Here is an 18,471-nt window from a genome sequence, read left to right on the forward strand (position 1 = left end):
AAGAGAGATTTTGCTGGCCTCTACCCGGAGAGTCGAGACCAAGGCCAACCAAAGAAGAAGTCTGGGCTTACATCTTGCAGCTCTCCAAGATCCTAAAGATCAGCCTTACCTTCCATATCTCTAAATTAAAACCTGTCTACACCAGCCCCTTAGCCCCACCACCACCCAGGTTTATTGAGGGGGAACAGGTCTTTGTGGTGAAAAGACTTTCGGGCTTGTGTACTGTTCGAAGTGTTCAGCAATACCTAGTGGACTAGGAGGATTTTGGACCGGAGAGAAGGTGTTGGGTGTGGAAGGAGACATCCTGGATCTGACTCTCATCCATGATTACCATCACTCCCTCTCTGAGCAACCAGGGCCATCAGGATTTGGCCTTAGGGGAGGGGGTCTCGTTACATGACGCTCCCAAATACGCCAGCTTCTGAGATTTAAATGCTTTAACTCTCTGGCTAGTTGGCGCAGCCTCTTTAAGGGTTTAAGGCCTTCCAGTTAATTGATATTAATGTTTTAGGTGCCAAGAATTGAGTATTTAAGGAACACCTGAACATAGGGCTCAATTGTACCCCTACCACTGATTTTGTCTAGCATTTGTTTTGTGCTCAGTTTCTCAATCCCATCTGAGACCGTGTCTTGATCCCAGCCTCTGACACTCCAGCAGTTGGATCCTAAATGTCCTCGTCAAGACTCTTATTACAGTAGTAAGTAGAATTTGACATTGGCTTCACAAGAGAAACCAAAGAGTGGTAGTAGATGGTGGCTAGCTGACTGGTGGCTGTGACTAGTGGTGTGCCGCAGGGATCAGTACTGGGTCTTTGTTGTTTGTCATTGATATCAATAATCTGGATGATAACGTGGCAATTGGATCAGCAAGCTTGTGGATGACACTAAAATCGGGGACATAGTGGACAGTGAAGAAGGCTAGCAAAGCTCGCGGCTGGATATGGGCCATCTGGAAAAATGGGATAAAGTTGTCAGATAATGCACTCAAGTGTGAGGTGTTGCACTTTGAGAGGACTGACAGAGTGAACGGTAGCACACTGAGGAAGAACAAAGGGATCTGGGATTCAAATTCATGGTTCCTTGAAAATGGTATCAGAGGTAACTAGATTTGTAAAGAGAGTTTTTGGCACATTGGCCTTCATAAATCGTAGAACTGAGTACAGGAGGTGGAATGTTATGTTGGAGTTGATGAGGCTAAATTTGGAGTATTATCAGCTACCTACCTGAGAGATATCAATTAGGTTGAAAGAGTACAGCCAAAATTTTCAAGGATGTTGCCAGTTCTTTAGGACCTGGGTTATAGGAATAGGTTGAATAGGTTGGGACTTTATTCCCTGGAGCATGTTGCGACTGTGTTCAAATTCATTGGAGAAACACCGAAACCGATGATATAGAAGTTTTTATTCATCACATCAAACCGGCTTCATTCTGGAAACACTTTCAGCAGAGGCCCACAAACCCGAAAGTATAAAGGTAATAGTAGGTGGTACAATACAATTTCAATAATTAGAATGACATTGTTTACTTCAATATTTTGAGCTGACAAGATTCCCTGAATTTACATATTTGCAATGGTTCAAATTACCTAAACCCATAGTTGTCTGGATTGCTGCTGAGCAATTAATACAACCCTTAATGTCTTAATATATAGCTCATGCATATACAAACATCTTGGTCACCATTTTGGAAATCATATCTCTTAGTCTGTGGGCTTTTAACTTCAGTTTACTGCTTACAATTTACATAAAAATTGAAGACAAGTTCTTGCTTGATTTAATACTGGCTATATTCACATAAATCTAGAATATTCCCTAACAGAGTGAAAGAGAATGAGAGGAGATGTAACAGAAGTACACAAAATTAAAAGGGGTACATATATAGTAAATGCAAGCAGGCTTCTTCCACTGAGGTTGGGTGAGACAAGAACTAGAGGTCATGGATTAAGGGTGAAAGGCGAAGTACCTAAGGGGAACTCCTTTTCTCAGTCGGTGTTGAGAGTGTGGAATGATCTACCAGTGGAAGTGGGGGTTGCAGGTTCAATATCAACATTTATAAGTAGCTTGGATAATACATGGATTTGAGGGTGATGCAGGGCTATGGTCCAGGTGCAGGTCAATAGGACCAGGCAGTATAATAGTTCAGCATAGACTAGATGGGTCGAAGGGCCTGTTTCTGTGCTGTAGTGATCGTTGACTTCATGACTCAATTTGTCTCTGGACAATAAAATCACACTGCTTTTTGTGTAGCTAGACAAGCTTGTCTAGCAGGTCTAGCCTAAACCTTTGAGTGGCGGCCTTCTCTGATTCAACAAGAATTCCCCACAGATTACAGCACGTCATTTTTGTGGCCGTCCGACTACAGAACAAAGTGAGCTACGTTGTAAGAAGTGCCTCTGCTTGCACCTTCAAGTGGAGCTAAGAAGTCTTATATCACTAGCTCTAGAAGGCTGATGAAGGAAGTCGGCAGGTCAAGCATCATCTGATCAAGTCCTAATTCAGGGTTTTAATCTGAAACATCAACAACTCTTTTCTCCCCATTGGCGCCGCTCGACCCGTTGAGTTTCTCTGTTGCTTGCTTGCTGCTCCCATTTCCAGTGTCTTCAGTTTCTTGCATTTCCATCTTCTGTCACAACTACAGAAGTTGTACCAGTTTCCTGATATATCACAAAGAACTTACAGGAAGCTATCTGGTTGGTGGAATGCTTGGGACCTCAGCAGAGCCTGATCTTCTGAGTTTTCCAATTTCAGATTACCAGTAAATTATCTTCAACTCCAACCCCTTATTCCACTCTGCCACTGTACTCTCCCTAACTACATCTGAGCTACTAACTAGCCCAGCAAGTGTTGTTGAGTGAATGAAATCACCAGAGAGAGAGTCACTGGTACTTACAAAGCAGCTTCTTTATTCAACAAAACAAGGTGCAGCAGGCATCATATGGAGATGCTTTTGGTGGAAAGGTCTGCTGGCCCATTGTGGGGCTCGATATTTATTTGCTAAACACAAAGGACAATCCATATTTACAAAGTATAGACAATGCTTTCTTTTGAAGCTACATACAAAACTTCATACCTTCTGATTACATCCATCCCATCGGCGTCAGCAGCATCTGGACTGGTATTCAGGAATCCATTGTCCCAAATTGAATGCACAATACGTTTATTTGGTATTTTACGTGCTAAACATGAAGGACAATCCATATTTACAAAGTATAGATAATGCTGTCTTTGAAACTACATGCAAACCTCACACCTCCCAGTTTACATCCATCCCACGGACACCAGCAGTGTCTGGACTGGTATTCCGGGATTCACAGCTTTGAGGAAATGCATTGTTACAAACTAAAAATTGTCAAGGAACAGAAGATTGGTGGCCAAAGCCAGTTGCTAAATGTAAATGACCCAAACCCAAAAATCACTCTAACACCAAGTAGGAAAAAGAGATAAGAAAAAAGGTAATGAAAACAATGACGATGCATCGGGGTGGGAGGGGTGCGGAAAGAGACAGAATAAGTAAGAGATAATCAGAGAAATAAAATATAAATTACTGCAGGAATAGGCCACATGCCTCATTGATATTTAAAGGTAAAGGATGAACCCCATCATTGTCCGATCTTCCAGATAATGTCATATTGATATCCGTAAAAGTCAAATTGTTGGGCATCATGGAAAGACAGCCAGTTTCAGAGAAAGTAGTGAAAGAAGAAAAGATAAGATATTCATGTTGGGTAACCACCGTGTTAGTTAATCTGCTGCAAGTGCCTGAGGTTTACTGTATTGGCATATTTTATGTGTAACTATTTTCCATTTACACTTTTCTTTGAAAATTACCCTGCCTCTCTGGGAGGACATGTGGTTTTTGCTTCTTTCTCTCTTCAAAGAAACTCTATTTTCTAAATACATTACATTGTTTGATGTACAATGAAATGTTTGCTGTGAGTCCACTGTGAGCCCCTCCTTCAGTCTTTTGGCCAATGTGGTGTTGTCAATAAATATTCCATTTCAGAACGAAAGCTCATTTATTTTTGCAGGTTAACTCAAGGAGAAACCAGATTTAAAATTGTAATTGGCACTATTTTTTTTCTGGATGGAAAAATGTACAAACTAAATCGCAGCTTCAGGGATTGCAGTTGAGGATGTCATAATCAGCTTTAAAGATCAGTCACTCTGCCAATAGTTATTACATATTCCCTGTTCCAGATTCATGCCTCTCCTGGTGTAGTTTTTGGACTGCAAAACCTAGGATTAGCAATTATCATAATTCTGGTAAAACTGTAAACTGAACTTTAATTAGTCTCCAGTCAATGTATAAAGCACAATATTATGTATATGTCAAGACCAATATGAGCGACGATTATATTTATATAACTATTATGAAATACTCTGCAGCCACACTCAGCAAAGCACAAGACTATATACTGAAAGCATGAGTGGTATAAAAAACAGCGAAAAAAACATTTTAATAGAAAACATTGCCAGTTTAAAACTAATTAGATTTAAAAGAGCTGATCAGTAAAGGCAGCAGGACATTTGTTTGAAAGATGCTTTCTTAAGATTGCCCTTAAAGTATCAGGTCCTAAACTTGCTTCTTTGATCTTCAATCGCATCAGATTAACAAAATTCCTTTAACAAGGATATAAGCTAACAAGAGCAAACTGATGATGAAAAGTGCAGGAAATCCTTGGCAATTGATCTGTGAACATTTAGGCAGTTTCACAAACTTTGCAGTTCAAACAGTTAATAGAAGGACACTAAAATACACTTCCCTCACAATACTGTGGGTGTACCAGATGGCACAATTAAAATTCAATTTAGAAGCCCAGACATCTACGACATCATCTGCTAGTATATACGTTCTGTTTCTGCACAGATGTCCACCAGCAAAGCATTGGATAAATGAATGAATTTGCATTTCAAGCAATTGTTGAGGTCTTTTCCCGGAACGCCAGGAAATGTTTGACTTCATTTTTATCAGCCTGATTGAGCTACCTGCACAATGTAAAGTATAACATAATGGCATATTCTAACACAGTTGTGTATTATCAACACTTATTCAAGACCATGTTAATCTTTCCACCTCAGGGTGAAGCCATCTCTAAAGTGGAAGGCTTTCAAGATACTTATTTTCAAATCACTTCAAGGCCTCAACTATCCCTGCAACTTTCTCTTTCTCTGGAATTCCAACCACATAACATATCCCCCTCCCTGAGATACCTCCTTCTTTTCTAACCTCCAGCTCATACCTAAATTTAATTGCTCTACAACTGGCAGTTGTGTCTTTATCTGCCATTGCCCTAAACTCTGGAATAATCTTTATGGAACTCTTCAACTTTCTGACACTTTTTGATCCCAACTCTTTACCAGTCTGCCCAAGTAGCTCTTTGTTTGCCTTAGTATCAGACTTTGATTTTTTTCAGAATCGGAATCAAGTTTATTATTGTTGATTTATATTGTGAAGTTTTTTTGGTTTGTGGCATCTGTGCAGTGCAAGACACAAAAAACAAATTAATAATGTAATAAATGAATAATGAGGTAATATTCATGGGTTCATGGACCATTGAAAAATCTGATAGTGGAATGGAAGAAGCTGTTCTTAAAAACTGAGTGTGGCTTCAGGCTCCTATACCTTCTCCTGTGCTCTCATGATAACATTTAGAATGTTTTACCATGTTAAAGGTGTCATTTAAATACAAGAAAACTGATCACTTGTCAGGTCACCTGTCTGAGTGCTACTGGTACCATGTAACTCAGTACTACCTGTCGCACGGTCGGGTGGTCGGCGACTAAACCGGTTCCCTGCAGCAGGCTTGCCTGGTGAGGAGCAGCTAGATGCCCTGCAGGACAAAAAACAAGACCTGTGAAAGGGCGGATGAACCCTCTCGTAGGGTCAACGGCTATCTAGCAAACACATGCCATGAAGCACGGAAAGGTCATCCCTTGCATCGAAGCTTGGTCTGGCCATTCACTGCAACCGAACTTACCCCAGCCGTCTTAGACCCCACCATGCCGCTGGATCCAGGAGGGGATGTCGAGAGGGTGGGTCTAGACCTGTGCAACCCCCTACTCACTTAAAATCCATTCACACACAGGCTGTTCCTTTCTGAGGAGTGGGGTATACCCCACTAACGGACTGAAAGGAACCATCATCATCCTATGGGATGGATAGCCAAAGAGATAAATACAAGATGCTGTTGCTGTTATTTTGGAGATTTGAGATTTGGTCCAAATCTGAACCCTGATTTCAGCCAAGGCTCAGTTTGTTGCATGCTCCCTTTGCACTAAAATATTTTAGCTTCAGGTCACACTCCAGAGAATGGAGTTCAGCCCAGTAACTCCAGCAGAGAACTGAGTAGTGTCGTTGTTCCTTTTCACACCGTGTGGCACACCAGGTGGCATTTTTTGGCTGTTTCTTTAGCTTTTGACTATTTTTTTTACGAGGCTGAATCGCTCGCTTGATGCTCAACCCAGCACAGATGGAAAGCATGCAAGAAACTGGGCGGATTCGAGCTCTGGACCAATCACCTCGAAGACCGGTGCTGATGCCACTGCACGGAGAGCCAAATGAATGCTGCACTACTACTGGAGTTGGTTTCCAGATAATATATTACACTTGAGCGTTATCGGTTCTCTCAGGTGAACATAAAAGTCACCTTGACTCTGGCCAATCCAGCCAATCATGTGGCAGCTGCTCAAGTGCATCATGATCAACAGGTCCAGTTGTTGTTCAGACCAAACGTAAGAATGGGGAAGGATGTGATCTAAGTGACTTTGACCATAGAATGTTTATTGGTGCCAGATGGGGTAGTTTGAGTATTTTAGAAACTGTTTATCTCTTCTTGTGTTCATGCAGAACGGTCTCAGGAGTTTACACAGAATGATATATAGAAAAACATCCAGTGAGCAGCAAGTCTGTGGGCAAAAATGCTTTTTTAATGAGAGAGGTCAGAGGAGAATGACTAAACTGGCTCAAGAAGACAGGGAGGTGATAGTAACTCAAATAACCATGCTTTACAACAGTGGTGTGTAGGACAGCATCTCTGAATGCACAACAGATCAAATCTGAAAGACCACGAACATACACTCAGTAGCCACTTTATTAGGAATTTCTTGTATTTAATAAATTGGCCTCTGAGTGTATGCCACACTATTGTCAGACAATGATTATCCCCTGGAGGAAATACTTTAACCACCCCTCACGTGGTCCAAGGATGGTGTCTAACCCACTGAGCATTCTCCATTTTATTTCGGCCTGTCACCATTTGCAGTGTTTGTGAATGGTCAAGAAAGCGCAAAAACTGATCAATGTCTGTCTTTGAGAAGTCTGAATTTTGAGAAATCAGGCTCAAATGACTCAGTTGCCAGTCACCCTCAGTCAGAGTGATAAGTCTGCTTGATCTGTGAGTCACCAGTCTGATCCATTTGTGAGTTGCAGAGCAATTGCTACATCCTTGATAATACTTGCAGTAGGAAAGGTCAGAACGGTGGTGATGACTTTGCGCATTATTGCAGTGTTACTGACTGTACTGGAGATTAGTTTCCAGCAATTGACGCAATCTTACCACTCCTCTTTTGACAGATCTATGACAGTATCTGAGCCTCTGGCTGTAGCTGAATGCGTAGCTACAAGTGTGTTTGCAATCTACCACAGCTGCAACCTTACCTGTCTGTCGTCTCGCTTTTATTCCGCCAGCGACCTGGGTTGAATCCTGATCTCTGGTGTTCTCCGTGTGGAGTTTGCATATTCTCCTGAGTTCCCCTTGTGGTTCGGTTTTATCCGACATCCCTGAGACATCCAGACTAATCGGCCACTGTCAATTGCCCTTTGTGGTTTGGCATAGTGGGGGATTCTGGGAGGGCAAAGATTGTTGCTGGGAACGTGGGCAAAAATGTTACTGGAACAACTGGAGACAAGTGAGATTGTCCTGTGAGCTAGAATAGATTCAATGGGTCAAAATGCCCATTTCTACACATCATTTGGAAATATGGAAGTAATCTAAATGTGGAAATATAGCACATACTCCACAAAATGGTAAATGACATCTAAAACCTTGACAAGCTTCTATAGATTGTAGTGGAGAGTATATTGACTGGCTGCACCACACCCTGGTAATGCCCTTGAATGGAAAATCCAACAAAAAGTAGTGGATATGGCCCAGTCCATCACAGGTAAAGCTCTTCCCACCATTGAGCACATCTACTTGGAGCAGTGTCGTAGGAAAGCAGCATGCATCATTCTGGACCCCCACCACTTAGGACATGCTCTCTTCTCACTGCTACCATCAGGAAGAAGGTAAAGAAGCCTCAGGGCTCACACCACCAGGTTCTAGAACAGTTATTACCCCTCAACCATCAGGCTCTTGAACCAAAGGGGATAACTTCACTTGCCCCATCATTGAAGTGTTCCCCCAACCAATGGATTCACTTTCAAGGACTCTTCATCTCATATTCTTGATATTTACTGCTTACTTATTTATTATTATATTTCCTTTTTGTATTTGTACAGCTTGTTGTATTTTGCACACAGGTTAAATGCCCAAGTTGGTGCGTTCTTTCAATGATTTTGTATCGGTTATTATTCTATAGATTTGTTGAGAATGCCCGCAAGAAAATGAATCTCAGGGTTGTATATAGTGACATATGCGTACTTTGATAATGAATTTACTTTGAACTTTGAAATAGTCATGGCTGGGCAAGCAAGGAGAGAGAGGCTGGCAGCCTGTCTCAGTGAGTCTGCTCAGCCCCTCATTGTGGCAACTGTGATGAGGAAGGTAGGTGGAGGGGAGTCTAGAGAAGGCACGCAGGACTGTCATGTTTGAGCTGGCAGACGATGCTTGCAGCCCCATCCTCACCGGCAAATCCATTCTGATATATCCGTCTCTCATTTTCACAGGCTGAACATAAGCTGGATATTTGTAACCTGGGTAACCCTTTTGCTGTAATACGTCCCAGTGGAACACGTTAAAAGCTTAATCAGATTCACATTTTTCTCAAATTTGTACGAGATTCCCGTCTACTACCTTAACTGAAGAATTAACACAGTGAGTAGACTAACATCTCCCAGTGTTTTAAGAATTTAGCTGTCCAAACATTATTTTGAACTTTTTTAGTAGTTGCAGCAGCCATCATGGTGAAACAGGTGTCTCCCTGAAACAAGGAGCCTGTGCACATTATTGTGACAACCGAGTGCAGACGGGGTCACTAATTTCTTTCAGTGAAGATATGCTGGCTTTCACCTGTTAAAGATGTGCTGTGTTTTTCTTTTGAAGCTTAAAGGCTGAATGCAGATGGATAGAGGAACTCCTGTAACCCGATCCTTAACTCACAACTCAAGGTCAGCCGAAGGTCACTGGCCATACAAGCAACTCCATTGAAAGCTTTGTTGCTGGCCTGGGATGTTTAGTTAGGCAGAGCTGATGTTGGGACAAAGTACAGCCTCATCCATCCAGGTGTACGGGAGAAATGTAGTCACTACCAAGAGTAACAGGCTCTACCATAAGGGGGGAGGGGAGTTCAGGTCTTAACTCAAGACACATGTTAAAATAAATGGTCAAATCATTTTAAAATTTACTTCAAATATTATGATTTTTTTCTCTATTTTTCCAACAAGTACAGTTATTTTTTTCATCCCCGCTGTGGTGGTTGTAATTTGATTAAAACCCAAACCTGTTTAGTTTCTGTCCCATTGACAAATCACCAGACATCTCTTTCAGAGGCAGGTCAAGTTCTCGGCCATGCCCGCTCTATCCCGTCAGTAGTTTGGGGGATTCTGTGACGACTTCAGGGTCTGCGGCAAGCTGCTCTATAAGATCTGCTGACTTGCAACTTGCTTCTGCTGCCAATAGGCCTGGTTCCCTTGTGGGCCTAATATAGAATCTGAGACATAAGGCAAAGGAAATGAAAACAGAGGGATTAATTCCTTTCACAGTTTAAGCTATCCGTTCCATACAATTATCGAGGGGCTATTGGACCAGTCTTTAAAGATGGCAGGAAAGGTGAACAGACTGTTAAAATAAAAGGCATATGGCATCCCTCGCCAATAATAGACAATACAAAGCTAAGTACAAAATACTGGCCAGATATCTGCTGGGCTTTAGCAGGTAGTTCTGCCTTTACACGTTTCCATAATGCGGAATGACAGATGAGGGACACTACTTTCATTACACGTGCTGCATTGGATATAGTTCAATCATGATTTGGAAAATCTATTTAAATCTGTGCTTCAACAGCAACTATAGCGTTTTCTGCTATCATGCAGCTTTCTGTAATACAGGGTTTCTATCACTTTACAGTAATACTAGCTGTGTTTATTTTGGAGGCTGTGTTTTAGGGAGACTGTTCAGTCTTAGAGGTGGAGATCAAGATGGCCAGTAGCCTAGACAGATAGGGGATACTGGGATTGTTATTACCAGGCTGAGAAGAGATTTTACAGCAGATTACAAAATCATTTTGGTTTTGGTTACGATAGCAGAAGGTAAATTGGAGTGAAGGAATAGTAGGTGATTAGATTCTATATTCTTTGATTAGTTGATTCTAAATAATGTTTCACCTCCTTCTATTCTGTCACATCCTAACATGACACATGTCTTTCAGGATAGAAGGGGCTGACTCCAGGCCCCCGTGTAGAGCTCCTAAAGACATCAAACTGGTCAGGTTTGGATTTTAGACAAATTACACCCGTCACAGCAGAGATGAAAAAAAAAACAAACACTGCATGTTGGAAAATAGAGAAACAACAATGTTGTAAAGTTGTGCACAGAGTACTTGAAGTACAATTTTAAAATAACAACCATCTATGTTAAATTGCACCTTGAGTTAAGTCCTGTCACGGTAGAGTCTATTGCTTTTTGAGTGACTGTTTCTCCTGTACACCTGGATAGAAGTGGTTGTACTTTGTCACAACATCATCTCTGCTTAACTAAACATACCAACTAAACATCAAGCAGTGGCACAAATCAGAAGCATCGGAAAGAGTTTCTATTTTCTTACAACATGGACGGGGGCCATTCAGCCTGTTGAGCCCATGCTGGCTTCCAACATGGCTTCATCAATCTCATTTCACCAATTATTTCCCTGCAACTCATTCTCTTCCACTTGCCCATCAACCCTCATCAATTGTTCCGTCACCCATCTGATCTTAGGACAGCTTACAGTAATGGATCAACCTACCAGCACATCTTTGGGACGTGGGAGGAAACTGGAGCACCAAGAAGAAACTCAATGCAGTCACAAGGTTCACACAGGTAGAAGCACCAAGGTCAGGGTCAAACCCATCTCTCTGAGGTTTTACTAGCTGGGCTGCTATGCTGCCATGTCACACTAAAGTTTTGTCCTGTTAAGATTTTCTACTCCTGGGTTGGCACCTATTTAAGCAGCTTTCCCGTGCAACACAAGAGAGAGAGGGACAAGGCTATGCCATTTTGTTTTTCTGATCTAATGGCAATGGGGTTAAGTTTGTAGGAAAACGTTCCGGCATCAGTGCAAGAAAATCTGCAGAAGTAAAGAAAAATTTGCAAATGTTGAACATTTGAAATATAACAAAAGCAAAAATGCTGGAAATACTTAGAAGGTCAGTTAGCACCTTACGGAGAGAGAAAAACAGAGTTAATGTTTCACATTGGTGACGTTCTGTTGCGATCAAAGATAATTTTATCGGCTTTTCTCTCTCCACAGATGCTACCCAAATTGTGGAGTATTCCCAGCAATATCTGAGACCAGCTGATCTGCATCACCCTGAGGATCTGAGTGACATTTGGATGCCATCTGCTGGGTCATACAAACGGCAAGCAGTTACTTCAAAAGGTGGGAATGGAGGGTCAGCTTTAGAGGCCCTAGAGCCATGTTTACACATAACATGCTGAAGGCTTTGTTTTGAATTCCATTGGCACTGAACGGCTGTGGCAAGTTGAGTTGAAGGGTTTGTGTCCATTTTGTATAACTCCACAACTCCAAGTAGTGACTGACTTTCCTTTCCCACTTCTAGCTGTTAGGCTCAGTGAGAGAGAAAATGGAACCTTGTTTGAGGACCATCTGGCCTATATACATAGAACCATAGAACCACAGAACATTACAGCACAGAAACAGGCCTTTTGGCCCTCCTTGGCTGTGCCGAACCATTTTTCTGCCTAGTCCCACTAACCTGCACCTGGACCATATCCCTCCATACACCTCTCATCCATGTACCTGTCCAAGTTTTTCTTAAATGTTAAAAGTGAGCCCACATTTACAACTTCATCTGGCAGCTCATTCCACACTCCCACCACTCTCTGTGTGAGGAAGCCTTCCCTAATATTCCCTTTATATTTTTCCCCCTTCACCTTTAACCCATGTTCTCTGTTTTTTTTTCCTCCCCAAGCCTCAGTGGAAAAAGCCTGCTTGCATTCACTCTATCTATACCCATCATAATTTTATATACCTCTATCAAATCTCCCCTCATTCTTCTACGCTCCAGGGAATAAAGTCCTAACCTATTCAACTTTTCTCTGTAACTCAGTTTCTCAAATCCTGGCAACATCCTTGTAAACCTTCTCTGCACTCTTTCAACATTATTAACATCCTTCTTGTAAATAGGTGACCAAAACTGCACACAATACTCCAAATTCAGCCTCACCAATGTCTTATACAACCTCACCATAACATTCCAACTCTTATACTCAAAACTTTGATTTATAAAGGCATCTTAAAATCAGATGGGTTCATACTAAGACAGGCAGAACATAAGAGATCTGTTACATGAATTCTGTTACAAGCATTTACCCCTTAGTAATAATGATCAGAGAAGCACAGAGAGAATTTGTATTTACCGATCAGTACCTTTATTCTCTCAACTAAAAAGTATGTGCCTGTGGGCACATTTAGTAAGTTTTCCTGATCCATTGAACAGTCAATGAAGAGAAAAGGTATTAGTCAGGAAAAGAGTCAATGCTGGACATGCGTTCCTCGTGGTCCCATTCCAATCTCCATGTGGCCGTGGGGTCCTCTGAGATGGTAGTTGTTGCTGCCTTGCATTGAACCTCATTACTTAAAAAGAAATAGTAACAGTTAAAATGGTGCATTTCCATTTTATTGCCTCTAGGTCATCTGACCTACCTGGTTTACCTTCTTATTCGCTCTGGTCCAGGGCTACAAGCAGCACTTTGTAAGAGTGCTGTTGTGATTGGCGCCATATAGGGTGGGTGGCATATCCTGCTCACTGCCATCTTACTATAAAGCTAGAGCAATGAAGGTAACTTCCTTTAATCTAACAGAAATTCAGATTGAGGAATGAGGAATTCTGCTTGTTCATATAATGCAACAATCATGAGTACACACTTTCCTCAGTTAAACTTACTTCAACACAGAGTTCTTCTTTGAGCTAATTCTTAGTTTGTTAATTTCTTGACTCACTGAGATTCGTCTTCTAGGATGCAAATCTGCTGATGTTTTCAAAAGGCCCTATTCATTCAGCTGACTTTCTGTGGAGCTCCAACCCACATGCTGTACCGTGTAAATATCATACATTATCAGCACAATGATACACCTCTTTTAAAACAGCTGCAGAAAACGTTTGGAACAGGAACACACAGAAGTCATTATCTGTAATGAGTATGGTGCTGAACCTCATGTCTGGACTTGGTCCGACAAAATTGAGTTGTAGGGATTTCAGTTGATTCTGACCAGTTTCAATTTCACTTCTTTTTCCATGCTTTAAGGTGACATTTAACCTTGTCTATTAGCAGAAATATTTCTCATTTATTATGCTGCTCTCAGAATCATTCAGGAATTTGTGGAACAGAATTTGTGATGACTCAAAGCCAGCAATTCTGAATTCTAGTTGCCGTTGTGGAAAGCATGCCCTCCGATTTGTCCTCAGTAGGGACCCTGATCAACAATGTGCTAATGGTCTGATATTATTGTAATGATGGCTGAAGATTATATATTGAATGTCCATTGGAGGCAACTGTTATTCAGAATAATACTAGACTATTTTCAAATATCCAAACAGGACAGTCATAGCCTGGACTTAAAATCCTGGGTAAAAGACCTTCAGAACTGCACCATCCCCTTTCTCTTGGCCTGGTGACTGTATGTCTTCATGTTTCTGGGGAGCGACTTGAACCCACAACATTTTGACTCAGAGGCAAGAATGACAAAGAGTTAATGTCCCAACATGTAAATGTTTATAATTCAAAAAGACAATATTTCTCTCATTAAGTTGCCAAATTTAGAGTGCTCTGCTCGCAATCTGGATCCTACTTGTGAGGGATGGGTGATTTACGTAGAAAGCTCTGCATATTTTGGCTGGGGTTATAGAGCCCTTCCTCTTATCGCCGTGCAAAATAGAATAGAGTAAACACCTCAAATGACTGCCGAGGAATAGCTAAGTGCAGCCGCCACAAAACACTTTGATCGTACAGTGTTCGCAGTCTTTAATCTCAACCAGCAGATGGGCCAATACATTTGTTCCCTGAGGGACAGCCTTCCAGCAGCCAAGAACAACAGAAGGAGCTTAAATGAAACTGGTTCATTAAAATGCAATTAATGCAATTCTAAAGAGCTATAAAGAAGTGTTCATGGTATGTTGGGACTGTGTTGACATAAATGTACAGTACATTAAGAGTAAGTGGAGTAAATTACCTGATCCTTAGGCTTATTTTAAGGTAAATGTTTTGGATAGTAACAGGCATTCAGGACCTCTACGAGAATGTTTGGCTAACCTGTAGAACTTTATCTCAATTTTCCAATGACAGGGAGAGGAAATAACTGAAGAATTTAAAATATTGCAATCTCTTTTGATGAAAGCACAGAATGTATTCACCTGCTGTTTTCACTAAACTGGTGATATTTAACAGATTTGATCTGGTTAATTTTATAAGGTACACAGCAATCTTCTGAGGCACCAATTACAAGTACTGTACGTATATAATATTACTCAGAAAGAGGTTGCTGGATTACACTTACAAATCTATTCCATACCCACCCATTACATTTAAGACAAATTAGATGGAAAACTCTCAACTTATTCCATTCAGACTCACATTTCAAATGGGTGTAGGTTACTAGCAGAGCCACAAGATCTTGAAGTATTCTACATCTGCACACTTACCTTTCTATGTACAATTATATTGTGTACTTCCTCACTCCAATTTTTGACTTCTGGTCACATTTCTCTTCATAGATCCCTTTGTCTCTAAAACATGCCCCCCCCCCCCACTATTAACTTGCAAGTACTTGAAGATCAGGTCTGTCCAGATACTTTCCTAAGTTCCATTGTGTCAATCAGTCCTGTAGTAGTTTGCACATCTGACTTTTGTTGAAGTTGGTTCATTCTGTCTCCCATTTACATCTTCATTCTCTGAATGTAACAGTGAAATGTTATTGTGATGAAGGTTACACCTTTACCCTTTGACCTCTTCCATCTTGCAGAAGCCAGAAAAAAACTTTAGAGTGGAAGTTTGGATTGACTCATTTTCTTCTAGATTAAAATGGCTGGACAAAGCATGTGGATCAGATTTATTTAATGCAATTTATCTCTGCACAATAACATAAAGAGAATAACTGCATCATGCTGTCTCACTTCAGCAGTTTACTTTGCCAAAATACACAAGCCAGCTGAGAAATTTTTGGTCTCAAAATGCAATGCTAATGGAAAAGAAAATTGGGAATATATATAAAATAGAATCACTTTTACACTTCCTGTCTTACTGAAGTCATCCTGATTATAACCTGAGTCTTATCACAAACAAGAGAAAATCTGCAGATGCTGGAAATCTGAGCAACACATTCAAAATGCTGGAGGAACTCAGCAGGCCAGGCAGCATCTATAGAAAAGAGTACAGTTGACATTTTGAGCTGAGACCCTTTACCAGGGAAAAAAAGTTGAGGAGTTAGAGTAAGAAAGTTGGGGGGATGGGAGGAAGAACCACAAGGCGATAGATGAAACCAGGATGTGGAAGAGTGAAGTAAAGAGCTGGAAAGTTGATTGGTGAAAAAGATACAGGGCTGGAGAAGGGGGAGTCTGATAGGAGTAGACAGAAGGTCATGGAAGAAGGAAAAGGGGGTGGAGGACTAGAGGGAGGTGATAGGCAGGTAAAGAGATAAGGTGAACGAGGGAAGTGGGAATGTGGAATGGTGAAGGAGAGCGTTGGGGTGGGGGGAGTTTGAGAAATAGATGTTCATGCCATCAGGTTGGAGGCTACCCAGGCGGAATATAAGGTATAGCTCCTCCAACCTGAATGCGACCTCATTGTGGCAGAAGCATAGAGCCCAGCACCCATGCTCTGTGATGGAGCCACACTCAGGTTGGTGGAGCAACTTGATGAAGGGGCTCGGCCTGAAATGTCGACTGTACTCTTTACCATAGGTGCTGCCTAGCCTGCTGAGTTCCTCCAGCATCTTGTGTGTGTACTTTGGATTCCAGCCTCCGCAGACTGTGTTTCTGATTAGAACTTCATTACACCTTTTCCATCTTCCCTGGGACCTTCCAACCTCAGTTGTATTTTCCATGAGGGAAGCTACGTTACTATCAGATGTCAAATACTGTGTTCATGTGTGTTCGCAGTAGGAACAGGATCAAAAGCCTTTCACTGATGGGCATAACCATCAGGTTGATTAGATGTCGGTTGTTCCTTAATAATTATACTTCTCAAGGTTCACATTTCACTTCAAAGGCTCGCACAAACTCTAGACAGACGACCACGGCAGTACTGAGAGAGTGCTGCGCACTTGGAAGGTGCCATCGTTCAATTGAGCCACTGATTATTTGCTGGCATGAGTGTACATCAAAGGTTCCATTGCAATCTTTTGAAGAAGATGAGACAAACTCTGCTTGTTGCTCTGACCTAGTATTTACCTGTTAACCAACATCCAATAAACTGATCATTATCTCAATGTACTGTGTACGCTGAGAGCTCATGAAAAGTTCTATATAATGTAAACCTCTCTTTCAGAGTTCATATTAGTTATGAGAAAATAATATACTCGCTTGCATCTCAGTCATCTACTGTCAGAGCCTTTTTAGTTTGGCTTTCCATATTCTTAGTATGGGAAAGCAGTCAAACTATCTCTGACACGCGTTCACAAGTTGAGACAGAGAATACCGACAGACTCAGTGAGTGCAGGAAGTTTCACAGTCAAGTGCAGTGCTACTGCCTTCCAAAGTGAAGAAAAGATGAATTGTAGCAGGGCTTTCTGGATTGCAATTATGGATTGAGAGTCCTGGCTAGTATTCCTCTCCTTAACCTGAGCGCAATGAGAACAACCATGTCTCCTCTGTTGTTATCCTGGCCGACCTTGGTTAACTCAGTAAAGGTTAGTAATAAACGATAGTAATGTTAATACAGCTCGCTGACTGAACTTACTGAGCCATGAGGTTAACATTTGTGGTTTTATTTTATTAACAGGGCACTGCCAGAACATTGAGTCAAAATGCTCAGCTGTAGATTATCCTCAGCCAGTTCATCAGAATGGAATAATATACAGAAGGCGTGGTGGTGAAGGGAATAATGGAATAGTTCACAGGTTCAATCTTCTGCAGCTCTTAGCTAGTTCAAGATAGCAAGGGTGATTAGCATGGGAACGGGAAAGGATTTATATTAAAAAAAGCTAAAACACTCCTAAAGTTATTAAGAAATTGTAGGGTTGAGAATTCCCATTGCTACATGGCAGCTGGGTTTTGAATCAGGCACCAACCAGGGAGATGAACATCTGGCACGTCGTAAATCATTGGTTCGGATGCAGCAAGATGGGATCCAAATTTGATTGAGCATGGCCATATTTAGCCACTGAAAAATGACTGTCACACCAAATGGAGAAGGAGCATAGGTGCATGGTCAATATTCTTTTTAAGAACTAACTTAAGGTAGAGATTTTGGGTGGATCACAGGCACTTTGCTTTGTACACACTCCATAATGCATTTTTGGTGTAGATATATGGCAATAAGCTATACTTCCCAAATATAGTTGTCTTTTATCACGAGGGCATACAATGTGCAATGAATGAATCTACCTTTGACCTGCACAGCCTAGTATAATCCTCCTGTGGAATGTGGTAACCTCTAGTTTTGCTTTAAAAACCTGCTCATCTCCGAACTTGTTACAGAGATGTACCCTCTTCTTAGCTGATGTTTTTGGAAAGTGCATATTCGGGATCTAGGTCTTCCTATTTCTGCTGGCAAAACAATTTTGGACAGACCCTAAGAGACCTTTTCACATTTGACTGATGTGCTGAAGGCCTATTACAACTGATACAGAAGGTAAAAGGAAGAAGGATGACAGAATAAGAAAATAGCACTGATTTATAACACTATGTGACTCATTCTGAAGCATTTAAAATAACTTTGCCAAAGGAAGGAGAGAAGTGTAAAACCTCAATGCAAGGAGGTTGCTTCACTCTAGTTCTTCATCATTTATGGCCCATACCTGACCACTACTTAACTCAATGGCATTATAAAATCCATAAAGTACCTAACTTGCAGACCTCCAAAGCCCATGAACACAG

At 41.3% G+C, this 18,471-nt stretch overlaps 1 protein-coding gene across 1 annotated transcript in view; it reads right to left on the reverse strand.

Moving 5' to 3' along the window:
* Nucleotides 1-9,707: 9,707 nt before the first annotated feature.
* Nucleotides 9,708-18,471, reverse strand: part of kcnq1.1 (potassium voltage-gated channel, KQT-like subfamily, member 1.1) — a 787,687-nt gene continuing 778,923 nt past the window's right edge. The window contains exon 18 of the mRNA XM_073049209.1: nucleotides 9,708-9,869. Within this exon, the coding sequence (XP_072905310.1) occupies nucleotides 9,858-9,869 (12 nt within the window). The 3' untranslated portion in view covers nucleotides 9,708-9,857. The remainder of the gene's footprint in view (nucleotides 9,870-18,471) is intronic.

The sequence above is a fragment of the Hemitrygon akajei genome, chromosome 6, assembly GCF_048418815.1.
Source record: "Hemitrygon akajei chromosome 6, sHemAka1.3, whole genome shotgun sequence".
NCBI classification, from domain to species: Eukaryota; Metazoa; Chordata; class Chondrichthyes; order Myliobatiformes; family Dasyatidae; genus Hemitrygon; species Hemitrygon akajei.